Source organism: Pituophis catenifer, unplaced genomic scaffold, assembly GCF_029215685.1.
Source record: "Pituophis catenifer annectens isolate HBS135680 unplaced genomic scaffold, rPitCat1.0.hap2 SCAF_13, whole genome shotgun sequence".
NCBI classification, from domain to species: Eukaryota; Metazoa; Chordata; class Lepidosauria; order Squamata; family Colubridae; genus Pituophis; species Pituophis catenifer.
The window spans coordinates 23,534,855-23,550,868 of record NW_027256893.1 but is presented as its reverse complement, the minus strand read 5'-3'; the positions used below and the strand labels follow the sequence as shown (position 1 = coordinate 23,550,868).

The 16,014-nt window shown below is 41.9% G+C and overlaps 1 protein-coding gene across 1 annotated transcript; it reads right to left on the bottom strand.

Annotated features, from left to right (window-relative positions):
* Window positions 1–272: 272 nt before the first annotated feature.
* LOC139323533 (hepatocyte nuclear factor 4-beta-like) lies at window positions 273–15,731 on the bottom strand. The gene is made up of 10 exons (XM_070952928.1): window positions 15,562–15,731; window positions 9,590–9,761; window positions 8,180–8,274; window positions 7,563–7,669; window positions 5,557–5,712; window positions 5,312–5,399; window positions 3,539–3,691; window positions 2,775–3,011; window positions 1,180–1,299; window positions 273–870 (listed from the first exon to the last, which is right to left on the bottom strand). Exons 1-10 carry the CDS (start codon window positions 15,677–15,679, stop codon window positions 734–736), a joined length of 1,383 nt encoding a protein of 460 aa, XP_070809029.1. The 5' UTR covers window positions 15,680–15,731; the 3' UTR covers window positions 273–733.
* Window positions 15,732–16,014: the final 283 nt, after the last annotated feature.

Below are 16,014 nucleotides of genomic sequence, written 5' to 3'. Positions count from 1 at the left end.
TGGATGACATGGTAGCAGTGTTCTAATATTTGAGGGGCTGCCACAAAGAACCGGGGGGGGGGGGTGTCAGCTTATTTTTCCAAAGCAAGTGAGGGCAGGAAAAGAAACAGTAGATGGAAACTAATCAAGGAGAGAGGCAACCTGGAATTGAGAAACTTCCTAACAGTGAGAACAATTAATCAGTGGAACAACTTGCCTCCAGAAGTTGTAGGTACTTCATCACTGGAGGTGTTTAAGAAAACCTGTCTGAAATGGTATATTGGATATATTGCTTGAAGACTTTTATTTTAAGTACAATTTATTTTGTTCCAACATTTTTTACAAATGGTAAGAGGAATTTCAAAAATTTAGATTAAATCCTAGGGGTATGTCAATAATATGTACTGTATATCTCTCAACTAGAACTATTATTGGACTATGGCTATCAAACTGGTTCTAAGATCTGCATGGAGCTAATCTCCATTTGTTCTTCCACCCAAACCAGTCCTGTGTTTCCACAACACCACAATAGATGGGAGTGTAACAGAAAATAAACCACTTAACTGCCAATGTTTTATATGATAGTTAACACCTGTTATGCTAATAACAGTCGTGGGATGTTTTCTTGGGAAGGACTCAAGTGACACGCAAGGTGATTTTGTTGGGTGAGACACCTAGCAATGTTGGCTGCTGTCATGGGAGCAAAGCTTGTTGAATTCAAAAAGGGGCAACTAAAAAAATAAGAGTGGATTTCCTAGAGGATCTCTTGTTTGGGGATGACCACCTGGGGCAAAAGGGTTGTTGGGATTTCAGATCCAGGGGTGTGACCCAATTTGTAATCTTCACTTCCTGTGCTGGTGGAAGGAGAAGGGAGCGAAGTTTCTGGTGAAGCTGTAGAAGAAAAGATGAACATGAAAATTACTTCTCATGTATGTGAGCATACGCAGCCATGATTTGCCTTCCTGACCAGTCTGTTTTGGACCTTGAAAAAGTCCTTCATGATATGTTTTGTAAATCCCATTCCTCAGTGGATCCACTCCTTATCTACTGTCTTCCTGCCAGTCTACTTCATCACCACCCTTTCATCCAATCAGTATCACCCACCCATTCTGGTCATTCCAAACATTTGTATCCTTTGGGTCAATGGTCAAGGTTCAACTACAATTTTCTAGTTGAAGCATTGAGAAACTGGGTACCTACAGACTGAAATGGTGTGAATGACTGAGCCAATTGTGCTAGGCAGCACGATGTGACTTGGAAGATGCTCCATATTATGGCTGGAAGGGCCTGGCTGGTATTGGGGCATATCCATGCTTGTTCCTGCACAAAAAGAAAGCCATCTCAGTCCAATCATATTCAATGAACAAACCCCCAGATAGCAGTCTGATTTTAATTCTGGATGTCCACATTCCTCTGCCTTTCAAACTATGTCAAGTGACATGAAAGAAAATGGTCTATCTTGGAGTCTGTTCCCCTTGAAGAATCTTCACAGAAGTCAAACTACAGTAGAAGCAAAGAACATTGAATCCTCCTGGCATTGCCTTTTAGTTTTCAACAGATGACAGCACCCCCAAATTCTGACCCCCAGCCATTTTCCGTTCTCTAATAAGTCTCACGGGGCAGAGAAAGAACTACGTTCAGTCTTTGTTGAATTCCAAGCCATTTAACACGTTGGTAGTTTTCTTAAAGAAATTTAATAGAAATGGAGTCTGCCCCACACAGTTTCGTTTGTTTGTGTTATAGGGCAGGGGGTGTCCAAGCTTGACAACTTTTAAGACTTGTGGACTTCAACTCCCAGAATTCCTCAGCTAGCACAGCTGTCTGAGGAATTCAAGAAGTTCACAAGTCTTAAAATTGCCAAGCTTGGAGACCTCTGTTATATGGCCATCTAGGTTCATCATCCCTTCAAACAAAAACAGTTCTAGAATGAATCCCCCCCCCAAGCCTTCCACAAAAGCAATGGATTGGGGGGCAATTTGGACTCTCTTGCTCCTATATAATTATTTTGGGATTTAAAGAATTTTCTTACTGTGTAAGGAAGCCATATTAACAAACCTTTTTTTCCCATAATCACCAATTCAACTTTGTTCTGGCTCTTTTTTTTTTTTTTTTTTTTCCCCGATTCCAAGATCCATCGGAATGCCTTTGGGAGTATTTTTAACAAGGTTAAAACTTGCCAAGCCGAGCAAAGATAGGTGAAAGGAACTGCTGGGTAAAGATATTGTGTAGACCTAACCCCAAAGCTACTTTCTCTGTCTCCCAGTTTTGTTATCCCACTTTTCTTTCAGCAGGTTGAGATGGTAGATGGAGCACAGTGGTGGGTTGCTCCCGGTTCGGCCCGGTTCGGCTGAGCCGGTAGTGGTGACAATGTGAACCGGTTCTCTTTGACTAGGAGCTGGGCCCTCCTACCTGCCCCTGCTTTATTCCTACCTTTATTTCTTGTTTTTTAGCCCAGCTGATAGGCGCGGCAGAGTGGATTGCCGCACCTCAGCTGGGCAGAAACCTAACGCGCTTTCGCAGAGCACAAGTTTGGCGTGGCGATCGCGCACAAAGCGTGTGAGTGAAGAGAACCGGTGGTAACACCGGTTGGAACCCACCACTGATGGAGCATCCATGGTTGTGTTTTCTCCACAACCACCACCTTTTGGGGTAGGTTGGGCTGTACGAGAGGGACAACCTAGAGGTTCCTCAGAGGTTCCTTCCTGAAGGAGGAGCAGAACTTGGGTCTCCTTGCTCCTAATCCAGGTCCCTTCACATCTAGTCCAGGCCCCTTCACATCACCACCCATGTTGTACCTCCAAGGAGCATTTCTTGCAACAAGCTGTCAATCCTGGCCATGCCGAAGAGTTTGATGAACTGAACTTGCTCTATCATCTGCCAAGTGATGCTCTGCAGCGGAGGGAGCAGTAGGAGGATGTCGCTGAACCTTCCCCGGGAATCATATTGCCGGTCGTTGATGTAATCCTCCAGGTTCACCTGGACTTGGAAACGCATGTTCTTGACTTTCCCTGAGTCGCTCAGCCCTTTGCAATCTGGGACAAGGAGAAAGGAGAGAAATAAGGCAGATGGAAATGAAGGTGAGCAAATGTTGTCAGTCATGCTTACGGTGGGAGCATGACCGAGAAACGAAATGATCAGGTGAAGCAAAAACAATAGAAAATTAGCTTTGGTTCAGGACGGAGGTAGGTTTTAAGACAATAGTGGAAGGTCCAGGAAAGCTAAAAGAAGCCAAGATACCCATTGGAAGCTTGTCCTATCAATCGTCCCAAAGGTGCTTTTTCAAGAGGCAACTGGACTTTTCTTTGTTTTTCCTTGAAGACACTTTGCTTCTCATCCAAGAAGCTTCTTCAGTTTTGAAGAACTGAACCGAAGAAGGTTCTCGGATGAGAAGCGAAACATCTTCAAGGAAAAAGAAAATCCAGTTGTCTCTTGAAAAAACACCTTTGGGACAACCATGAATCTCCATAGACATTGTCCTGTCAATTCCTATCATCATCTTGTAACCAAAGGGTTTTTTTTTTTTCTATCAAACTGGATGATGTGAAGAATAAAATAATACCTGGATCAAAAAAGACTATGGCTTTAAGACAGGCATATTCATTCTCGTCGATCTGAATTTCCCGTAAGGGCTTCACCAGCTCGTCCAGAATCCTGATTGCCACTCGGGCAATTTCAAGTTCTGGACATTGCATGGGGATGATGAAGTCATTGCCTATAGAAGAGGAAGGAATGTTGTGAGGCACATGAGGGTGATACATGACTCCAGCTAATATAGAGACATACATATTTACACCGATTTTTTTCTAAGTGTTAAGAAACAGAAGCATTCCATCAATCCTTGTGGCAGTTTAATCTCCCCTCCCTCCCTCCCTCCCTCCCTCCCTCTTTATGGTTCACCCATAACACAAGGACAATATGTGGATTGCTTGGAGCATAGCGCCTTATGCGAAGGAAGCCACTTGGATTAAGGTTCCTTGAGCCATAATCAACCCCTGGCTGAGGGTGGTCCATAAACACAATCTAATGCCCTTGAAGATTTGAGAAGGATCAGTTTATTTATTAATTTATTATTTATTTATTAATCATATTTTTATGCCGCCCACTCTCCGAGGACTCTGGGGGGCTTACAACAATCGACAGTATACTAAATAGCGTATTGCCCCCAACAATCTGGGTCCTCATTTTACCCACTTCGGAAGGATGGAAGGCTGAGTCAACCTTGAGCCGGTGAGATTTGATCTACTGATCTGCTGAACTAGTAGTCAGCTGAAGTAGCTGCAGTACTGCACTCTAACCACTGCGCCACCTCGGCTCATTCTTGCAGTAGGTTTCAACTGGGGTGGTCCTAAAAAGATCTAGATGATGGGTGGAGGTGACTGAAATAGTGACAGGAGTCCCAGTTTTATGAAAAGATGCACGATAATATGGGGGAAAGTAGGGTTTTACTTCACTCTAAATCAGGGGTTGTCAGCCTTAGCAACTTCAAGATACGTGGACTTCAAGATGTGTGGACTCCCAACGCTCGGATTTCAATTTTAAGACAGGTGGAGTTCAACTCCCAGAATTCCCCAGCCAGCTATGAGAGTTGAAGTCCACACATCTTAAAGGTGCTAAAGTTGAGAAACACTGTTCTGAATCACAATGCAAGAACTTCCAGATGACCAAGTGAAATTGCTTCTGACCAGGCAGAACAGGGACCTTTTCCACACAAGGTCTCATCAAGCTTACTTCAACCTGGTAATGAAGACTATCTAAAGGAGTTGGTGAGGAGGACATGCTCCACTTGTCAGCTGCAGACAACACCCCTGTGTCAACCCTGAATCTGACCTGACTGAGGCCATTTTGAGGCCTCAGTGTTGCCACACTGGAGCTGAGGGATAGGGAGGGGGGAATAGAGATAGCTGGGGTTTTGTAGCCAAAACAAAATACTTTCTCCTGGGAACCAAGGACATTCCCACAGGTGGCCGGAGAGAGGAGGAGTGAAGTTGCCAGGCAACCGGATGGCACCTTGATTAGACCATGTGACTCATAGTTTGGGAAAGGGAAAAAACTTCTACTTTTAATTAGGTGAAAACCGCAGGAACATTCAGAGTCAGTTTTCACCAGCCTGTGTCAATATGATATATCCAATAAAACTATTCTTTGAGGAATCTACCTGGCTTGGAGTTCTGTTTGCTATGGGTGTATTACTTGGAACCCTGACACCCTGATTCATTATCAAAACTCCAGAGGGACCCCCTTGCAATGGTCAAGAGACTGAGAAGCTTCATGGGAGCTGGATGATGAAAGCTTTTTTTTAAAATATACCTAAGCAGAGAAAAATTCTTTTTACCTAATAAGAGAAAATTTGTGTATGGAATGGAGCGCTTTGCAACTCCCAGCAAGAGGTGCTCCCCTGCATGAGCTCTTAGTAAGGCAACCTGCAAATTGCAAGAGGGAGAAGATGTTATTGCTTACTTGTGTCTTCCAAACCGCTCTAAAGAAGCAAACTTTTCAATGTGCGAGTTAGTAAAGTCGCCCACCGTCCTTGTGCAATTTAAGAGTGTAAAACTGGGCAAAATACGATTCCTTGCTCACCTGGTCATCCAGAGGAAGCTCACAGAACACGGGGATGCATTTTGCCCACTCCACGAGAACCAGAAGTTGTTGCTTCATCGACTCACACACATCGTTGATCGTGGCGATTTTCTTCATGGCAATCTCTGCGCTGTGCACAGGACGGAGAGCTGAATACTGCAAAGTGAGAGACCAGGTAATTCAGATTTCCCTTCAAGGCACTAAAGCCCCCTCTTTCCCCTCCTTCGGTTCTTCCCTCCCCTCCTTTTTCTATAACAGAGAAAGGAGAGGAATTCGTTTACTTTCCAATTGTGTGCAAACGTCTAAGTTTGTATTGATGAACGAATAAATGAAGTGAGAGCATTATCCTTGCAAATCCAGATTTTTGCAGTGCAAATTGCCAGTTTTTTAGAAGTTTTAAGAAAAAGTCTGTCTAAACATGAGAAAGAAAAAAAGAGAGAGAGAGAGAGAGAGGGAGGGAGGGAGGGAAGGAAGGAAGGAAGGAAGGAAGGAAGGAAGGAAGGAAGGAAGGAAGGAAGGAAGGAAGGAAGGAAGGAAGGAAGGAAAGAAAGGAAGGAAAAAAGAAATAAAGGACAGGCATGCATTATATTGAAGAAATTAGATTGTAAAATGTGCATTACTCAAAACAGCAGTGACGCCTACGTCTGGAGAAATAGTCTTCAGCATACATGTCCATTTTAATGTATTTTTTAAAGAAGCCTTAGATTAAACGGGATAATTAAATTTACAAATGAAAGCATGTGTGCATGCAATGGGCATGTTTTCAAAAATGAACAACAACAATAAAACCAAAAACATCAAAGCAGTGGCTAAGACACTGAGCTTATCGGTCAGAAAGGTTGGCAGTTCGGCGGTTCGAATCCCTAGTACAGGTCTCTTGCGTGAGCAGGGGGTTGGACTAGATGACCTCCAGGGCCCCTTCCAACTCTGTTACTGTTACAATACATTTTTGCCCCTTCCCTATTCCATTCAGTTTATTTGGGCATAATATGTTCAAATTCAATAAGTTCCATTGCTCCAGCAGGTGGCAATATATCACAAGTGTTTCATTAACACTCCCAGTTAAAGATAAGAACGCACCCCCACTTCAAACAGATCATTTGTAGAGTTGAGATAGACCAAAACGAATTCCGCATGGGTAAAAAACCCTCTTGGGGAGTTTAGTGCAAAGTTATCTATCAGAAATAACGGGGGTACCAAAATAAATTCACAGTTAAGTTACTGCAAGAAGGTCTGGGGAAAGTGTCTGTCTGTCTGTCTATCTATCATCTATCTCTCATCTCTCTCTTTGTCTCTCACTTTCTATTTCTACCTACCTACCTACCTCTCTATTTCTTTCTATCTAGCTACCTACCTATCTATCATCCCTCCTCCGTCTCTCTCTTTCTATTTCTTTCTATCTATCTATCTATCTATCTATCTATCTATCTATCTATCTATCTATCTATCTATCTATCTATCTATCATCCCTCCTCCGTCTCTCTTACTTTCTATTTCTATCTATCTATCTATCTATCTATCTATCTATCTATCTATCTATCTACCTACCTACCTACCTACCTACCTACCTACCTACATCTATCTATCTATCTATCTATCTATCTATCTATCTATCTATCTATCTATCTATCATCCCTCCTCCGTCTCTCTTACTTTCTATTTCTATCTATCTATCTATCTATCTATCTATCTATCTATCTATCTACCTACCTACCTACCTACCTACCTACCCACCTACCTCTCAGTCTCTATCTATCTGTCTATCTATCTATCTATCTATCTATCTATCTATCTATCTATCTATCTATCTACCTACCTACCTACCTACCTACCTACCTACCTCTCAGTCTCTATCTATCTATCTATCTATCATCTATCATCTCTCCTTTGTCTCTCAGTCTTTCTATTTCTATCTATCATCTATTTATCATCTATCTACCGTATGTATCTACCGTATGTATGTATGTATGTATGTACCTATCCATCCATCCATCCATCTCCCTTACCTGCTGTGCCATTGCTTCTGCTTGGGTTAGGATGGTGATGGACAATGCCCCATTGTCTTCATAACTGCTTCTCCGGATGCTGATCCTGTCCCGTTCATTCTGTACAGCTTATGGGGAGAAATAAAGAGACAATGAAGAATTGGCCGCCTGCGGTCAGTGATTGACAGTTCAGTTGATGATAGATAGATAGATAGATAGATAGATAGATAGATAGATAGATAGATAGATGGATAGATGGATAGGTAGATAGATGGATAGGTAGATAGGTAGATAGGTAGATAGGTAGATAGGTAGATAGACAAATTTAGGGAGATTGACGTATCAGGTCTTTGAAGGGAGGAGAAAGATTTATTAGAATCTCAGATTTTTTTTCCTGCCCCATCGATTATAATTCAGGGAGCAAGATTAATCTGGGCTAATCTGAGTCATTTAAACTTTTGGAGAAAGGCAATCTTTCCTTGCTGATCTGTGACTCATAAAAGATACTAGCAGAGATTTGCTTACGTGGAACTTACTCTGACTCACTGTCTCATCCAGAGGCTAGAGATCACACAGCCAGCAACACAACATGGACTGTATCACACTCACAAACGGAGGACAGAAATGGAGGAAATTACCTTCCTTCTTCATTCCTGCTCGGAAACATTTTTTCAGGCGGCAATATCGACACTGATTTCTCTTGTCTTTGTCAATCACACACTGTCGACTGAACCTGGAATGGGAAAGAGGTTAATTCCAAGGAAAACAAACAGATTAGTTTAGTTTACTTTATTGTCATTGCACATCGTACAATGAAATTAAACGCCATCTTCAGTGTACATTATAACTATAAAAATAAAAAGACAAACACACATCCTTCTCATTCTATATAATTGAAATTGAAAACCCGATATTGCACTATACTGTAGAATTCAATATGGTTACTGCCCTGGGATAGAAGCTGTTTTTCAGACTATTTGTCCTTGTTTTTATTATCCTGTACCATCTGCCAGATGGTAATTGTTCAAAAAAAAAGGTGCCCAGGATGAGATGAACCTTTAAGAATGTTTTGAACTTTCTTAAGGCAGCGGGAGCTATAAAGCTCTTCCAAACTTATTTATTATTTCCCAACCTGCGTTCATAATTTTTTTAGGGCTGTTTTAGCAAAGGACATAGCATTTTTCCTGTGTTTTTCCCCAGAAATCTCTTTAAAAATATGAGAAAATTATATTATGGAGAGGGCTTCTTCATTTATTGCTTTGTAAATCATTACCTCTTCCAAGAAATAGCTAAGGACAAAGTTTATGGCTGGGGAAATGAAGATGTTTCCCAGGACTGCCATTGGTTGTGTCTAAGACGGTGTTTCTCAAACTTGGTCACTTGGAGATCTATGGACTTCAACTCCCAGAATTCCCCAGCTAATATACTTGAAGACGTGTGGACTTTCCTGGACTTTCCATTGTTGTCCACCTTCAAACACAACCCACATGTGTGGATTAGCCTGACTAGGATAGCCTGACTAGGTGGCTCAGTGACTAAGACACTGAACTTGTCAATCAGAAAGGTTGGCGGTTCAAATCCCTAGTACAGGCCTCCTGTGTGAGCAGGGGGTTGGACTAGATGACTTCCAAGGCCCCTTTCAACTCTGTTACTGTTACTGTTAAAAGCCTCCAGTGATGTGTGGACTCCACCTTCAAACACAACCCACACGTGTGGACTTGAAGATATGTGGACTTCAACTCCCAGAATTCCCCAGCTAATATACTTGAAGACGTGTGGACTCCACCTTCATACACAACCCACACATGTGAACTTGAAAAATGTGTGGACTTCAACTCCCAGAATTCCCCAGGCAGCATGCTTGAAGATGTGTGGACTCCCCCTTCATACACAACCCACAGGTGAGAACATTAAGATGTACAGACTTCAACTCCCAGAATTCTGGAAGTTGAAGGCTTCCATCTTCAAACTGCCAAGGTTGAGAAACACCTATAAGGAAATGGGAATTTCCTAGCCTTCCCTGAAAAAAATGGCAGCATCTTTTATACCTGCACGAATACATGTGATTCTTCCGGACGCTCCTTCTGAAGAACCCTTTGCAGCCATCGCAGCTGGAAGCGCCGTAATGCTTCCCAGTTGCACGGTCCCCACAGATGGAGCACAACGAGTTGATCCCATTTGCAAGTAAGCCATTGTTGCTTGTCTCCGAGACAAGGGCCTCTACGAAAAGGAAAAGGCTGTCATTTTGAAATTATCAAAATTTCAAGATGGCCGATTGCCATTGTTAAGAACAATACTGAACCGATAAAGATAGCAACTAGGATTTCAGCCCGATCCAATACAGGCAGTCCTTCACTTACAACCACAAATGAGCCCAACATTTCTATTGCTGAGCAGGACAATTGTTAAGTGAATTTTGTCCCGTTTTATGACATTCTTGACACGGTTGTTAAGTGAATCACTGCAGATGTTAACTTAGTAACATGGTTGTTAAGTGGATCTGGCTTCCTTGTTGTCTTTCCTTGTCAGAATGTCACAAAATGGGATCATGTGACACACACACACACACACACACACACACACACACCGGGACACTGCAACCATCATAATTACATGCCAGTTGCCAAGCGCCTGAATTTTTATCACATGACCAGCGGATGCTGCAATGGTCATGAGTGTGAAAAACAGTCGTAAGTCACTTTTTTCCATGCCGTTGTAACTTTGAATGGCCACTAAGTCAACGGTTGCAAGTCAAGGAGAAGAGAATAGAGAAAAAAAAATGTTGGCAGCAGCAGAAAAATCACCGGAAGCATCGGCACAAAGTTGAAAAGCCACTGAAATAGAACGGCTTTTAGCATAAAGTGTTAATACCACTGTATAATGCCTTGGTAAGGCCACACTTGGAATATTGCCTCCAGTTTTGATCACCATATTATAAAAAAGATGTTGAGATTCTGGAAAGAGTGTCGAGAAGAGCAATAAAGAGGATTAGGGGACTGGAGGCTAAAACATATGAAAAACGGTTGCAGGAATTGCGTACAATTAATTTAATGAAAAGAAATACTTAGGCTGTCATGATAGCAGTGTTCCATTATCTGAAGGGCTGCCCCAAAGAAGAGGGAGTCAAGCTATTCTCCAAAGCATCCAAAGGCATGACAAGAAGCAATGGGTGGAAACCAACCAAGGAGAGAACCAACCTAAAACTAAGGAGAAACTTCCTGTCAGTGAGAACAATGAATCAGTGGAACAACTTGCCTTCAGAAGTTGTGAATGCTCCAACAATGGAAATTTTTAAGAATGATTGGACAACTATTTGTCTGGAATGGTATAGGGTCTCCTGCCTAAGATGGGGGTTGGATTAGAAGACCTCCAAGGTCCCTTCCAATGCAGTTATTCTATTCTCTCTCTATAAAAAGGAACTATGAAACGCAACCAGAGCTATTAGCTGTCTCTTGGAGAAGTCAAAGTATGTGGACTTCACCTGCCAAAAGGGGATTCCAAGAATCAGGGGAGGCCTAAGAAAGATGACAGGTGAAGTCTTGGAGCGGAACTGATTCTTGAAGGTGGTCAATCCCTGAAGATTAAGAGTAGGAAGTTTTTGATTTCCGCAAGAGAGAAGATATCTTAGAACGCTAAAGCTAACATCTTTCCCAATGCTTCCTTTGTCAACAAAAGTTCCCAGATGTTGCGTAAGACCAGAATGGTAGATTTTTCCTTTAATAAAGTACCTCCCCACCCCCACCCCAGAGATGTTAGCTATACAAGATCATAACTATGGATGGGTGTGAATAGGTTGTTGTTGTTTTTTCAGCCAGAAACTTGGAGAACTGGCATGGTTTTATCTTGTGAATATCGGGAACAATGTTCAGAGATATCTCAGGTTATTAGCTACCTCTATATGAGTCATTATGATTAGCAGCAAAGTACGGTCACTGAATTGTGATTGTGGGGACAGAAAAACAAACACATAGCGACACTGTGTCAGAGCCTATAATAGAGATTTTGTTGATTTCCTGGCTGCGACAAACGAAATAAAAAAATATATTTGCAACTTAGATACACCTTTGTAATCTTCCTGCTAAGACTTCTGGGTTTTATATTCTGGGTTTTATTTTAGCCCCATTTTTCCTTTTACTGATGTATGATGTGAATGTGCCATATGATAGATAGATAGATGATAGATAGATAGATAATAAATAAATATGTTCAGGAATACATTATGAATATATCTATCGTCACTATTTTTTTTAATTTTTTTTACCAAAAGAGATTTTGTTGGAGCAACGTTTCACAGCCTTAATGACTTTAAGAAGGGTTGATCCTCATGCTTTACTTTACTTGGTAAGGCCACACTTGGAATACAGTTTCGGTCGCCACACTATTAAAAAGATATTGAAACTCTAGTAAGAGTGCAGAGAAGAGCAACAAGGATGATTAGGGGACTGGAGGCTAAAACATATAAACAATGGTTCCAGGAATTGGGTATGTTTAGTTTAATGAACAGAAGGACTAGGGGTGACATGATAGCAGAGTTTCAATATTTGAGGGGCTGCCACAAAGAAGAGGGAGTCAAGCTATTCTCCAAAGCATCTGAAGGCAGGACAAGAAGCAATGGGTGGCAACTAACCAAGGAGAGAACCAACCAAGAATTAAGGAGAAATTTCCTGACAATGAAAACAAGTGGAATGGCATAAACGTGAATTTTCTGAATGCAGGTCCATAACACGTGATAAATTGGATCCCCTTATGGAGTTTTTCCATAAAACAGGAAAAAAAATGAACCTATGATTTATGGTTTTGATGATTAGACAGGATAGATTTCAGAAAGAAGGGAGTTGTGTAGTTACCGTAGAGTAAGAAGTGAATTTATAATTATCCTCACATCCTGTAACACCCTGGATTCATTTCCTCTCTTGCGCCAATAAGCATTTATTTTGACCTCTTGGGCCACCAAGATTTTCTTGTCCATTATTCTAAGAATTTATTCTGTCCATTCCTACCGTCAATCATTACAAAGAATAAAAAAGCTTGCAAAAGACATTTTCTTGATACTCAATCACCCAGGATCCCTTTGTCTAAGTGGTTGGAATGGCTTCCTTAACCGAACGGGCTTCCTTCTGATTCTTTTTTGCGAGGTCGGTTTCCCTAGTGCGTCATATAAAGTTCTTGGACAGACCTCCTCGATTTCATTGACGGAATCGGTCCAGAACGGGACCCTTTTGGCTCAGTTCTCTAAAGCTGTTTTGACGAATTTTTCAAGAGGGTGCTTACCTAAGGCAAACACGGTTAATTTCAAAACAGCTAGTTCCTGAGCAAGCTGGTTTACTTATTAGCTCATAAGCAAATACCACGGTGCCTGCTTGAAACAGCCTTCACCTTTAGGAAAATCTAACCTGTGGCGTCCACAGCGTGAACTTTTACCGTACATCGAGAGGCTAGTCTTTTGGAAACCGAGCGAATTCAGAGGCATTTCGTTGCAGAAAGAGAATGAATGAGTTCCTGGGTGCACGTCTGAATGAGAGGGGCAGCTATATAGATTCAATCCATCAACCGAAATAGAATACTTGAACGAACTGAAAGGAGCTTTTATGCTTTGTGCAGAAATTTAAATTCAGCTACACCTGACAGGAGATGGATTGTCAGTTCATATTCCATCTATGTTTTCCATTTAATAGGCACCAAGATATGATTGATATCTGAAACCAGTCTATGAAAATGGATTTGCATAAAATTCACAGCCTCAGGATGTCTACATATAATACCAAAAATAATAATAAATTGTTGGGTCAAATTCCTGTAAAAAGTGTGTCTATGGAGATTCTCAGTCCTCCAGGTCATGGTTGTCCCAAAGGTGCTTTTTTTCAAGAGGCAACCGGACTTTCTGTTTTTTTTTTTTCTTTGAAGACATTTCGCTTCTCATCCAAGAAGCTTCTTCAGCTTCCCCATCATCCAGTCAGAGCTGAAGAAGCTTCTTGGATGAGAAGCGAAACGTCTTCAAAGAAAAAAAAAAAAGAAAGGAAGTTGAGTTGCCTCCTGAAAAAGCACCTTTGAGGTAAAAAAAATGTAAGTAAGCCTGGCCTGGATGTCAAAGAACTCCGGAACTTGCCTCTGAAGAGTCTTATTGCAGGAAGTCCTCGACTTACAAAAGGTTGTTTAGTGACCGCTTGAAGTTACAAAGGCACTGGAACCAGTGATTTATGACGGTTTTCGCACTTACAACCGTTGCAGCATCCCCATGGTCATGTGATCAAAATTCTGACGCTTGGCTGCTATCTCATATTTACGACAGTTGTATTGTCCTGTGATCCATTTTTGTGACCTTCTGACAAGCAAAGTCAATGGGGAAGCCAGATTCACTTAACAACCTTGCTAGTAACTTAACATCTGAAGTGGTTCCCTTATCAGCTGAGACAAGAAAGGTGGTAAAAATGGGGCAAAACTCACTTGTCTCACTTAGCAACAGAAATTTTGGACTCAACTATAGTTATAACTCGAGGACTTCCTGTATTCTGTAGGCCTAGGTTTTCAACTTAAGCCCTGACTTCACAAGGTCCTGTTGGAAAACACCCTCTGCCTCCTAAAACTCCAGAACGTTGCTCGGAAGTCAGAATTGGCATTTCGCTGCTAAAGAAATACTTTCAACTTTTCCATATTTTTGCTGTTAAAAAAAAATGAAATAAAAGCTTTCCCATCCACTAGGAAATGATCAGTTGGTTTTCTGTTGCGTATCGAAATCGTGAGCCACCAACTGTGAAATCTTACAGCTTCACTCTCCATTCTCATAAAACCAATATTGGTTTCCCACTTTTTTAAGTCTCTGGATTTTCGTCCACCCAGGAACTTCTATATTTGTTGCTCTCTTTGGCTTTTTAGCAAGACTCAGACTCATCGCTGGAGTTTTTCAAGAAAAGATTGGGGAACCATTTGTCCAGGATGATATAAGGTTTCCTGTTTTGGGTTCCTGGGGTTGGACTACAAGACCTCCAAGGTCTCTTCCAGCCTTACGATTCTCTGATTGATTCAGAACAACAGGTACATACCCTCTTACTAAAAGAAGTAAGTAAGTATGATTTTGCACTGAGTTAATAACAGTATAGTTCAAAGGAACACCAAGATATATCCAGATGAAGAAAAAAAATATCACACACAAAAAAAATCACGTTAATGCCTTAATCTTTCTTACAGTCTCCAAAACAGGCAAGTGTCCATCACAACAATTTGTTAAACAGCCCAGAGAGTCACCTATTTCCTCTAGCATAATTTTTGTAGAATCCCGAAAACAAAAAATAATGCCATCAGGCACAGACACCGACACGTATCGAGACGAACTTTTGAACAGCGGACACAAATCCAAATTGTACTAATTCTCTGTGTAGTTTGAGGGTGTGAAAAAAACAAACAAACCGCACATCGTTTGCTAAGCCACAATGAATTCTAGATGGCCTTTTTATCCCCCCCAGCAAGAGGAAAAAGACAGTGGTGGCAAAAAGACAGAAAGTAATTTCACAGAGGCAAGACTGCTAAATTATCTATTTCCCCCTGAAGGAACATTTGTTTATTTCCTGCTCTATTTCTAAAAGCACTTCATTGTCTAAATGAGGTGGCTCAACTCTCTGGGTGCTATCTCGTTTTCCAAAGGCTCTTGACAAACATAGTGGCCCGTTGTAGGAAAGACGTTCCCTTATTTCTGAAACCCACCAACCATCCTTAGGAAGGCGGTCATTCAGACACAATCCTAATCCGTGTGGCTAAGTAGTTGGCCTTACTAGCTCCAACGAAGCAAGAGCTTAACAAAATATTCTGCCCATGCCAATCCAGGAAAGTTCTCAAGAAGTTTGATCGGCCATCGAATCCTAGGCCCTGGTATCTCCCCACAGCCCAATTCTTCTGTTCCTCGGAGAGTTCACCAGGAAAAAGCTGGTACTATCCACCCTTCGACCCCACGGTCTCCTTTGTCCACCGAGAGGACAACTAAGATAACAGGGTCCGATTGGAGAGAGAAAAAGAAGGAGCTCCTCACCTGATGAGTTTGTGGGCAGCACCCTCAGGTTTTCGAACTCTAGCATGGTATACGAGGAGTCGAGGGACTCGGCATAATCTGGCATTTCCATGTCCATTAGGCTTTGACAAATCCTCATAATTCTTGTCAACGCAGGCGGGCAAGGCCCCCGCAGCCCAGCTGTCAATCACAGCTAGGGTTTCTAACACAGAAGGTTTGACTACTACTCCGAGCTGCCCGGATGACAAATCATTACCTAGCTCCCCACCCCACCCCCCACCTCCCCTATTCCGTTTACTCTCTCCCAGCATTATCAGGAGGTTGGAAGGTATAAATGACCTAGTATTTATTGCTCTCTCTCTCTCTCTCTCTCTCTCTCTGTTTCTCTTCTCCCATGAATGTATGCCTTGGATCATGATTATATGATACAGATAAGGCTTGGTTCAAATCAACTTGGATTGCATCCTTGGTTCA

What these genes read in the sequence shown, in the direction of transcription:
- LOC139323533 (XM_070952928.1), bottom strand. Translation starts at nt 15,679, where the DNA reads ATGAGGATTTGTCAAAGCCTAATGGACATGGAAATGCCAGATTATGCC. An exon ending in CACAAATTTTCTCTTATTAG is followed by an intron (nt 3,692 to 5,311) that starts GTAAAAAGAATT and finishes CCTCTTCTATAG; the next exon opens with GCAATGACTTCATCATCCCC. An exon ending in CATTCACACCATTTCAGTCT is followed by an intron (nt 871 to 1,179) that starts GTAGGTACCCAG and finishes TTTCTTCTACAG; the next exon opens with CTTCACCAGAAACTTCGCTC.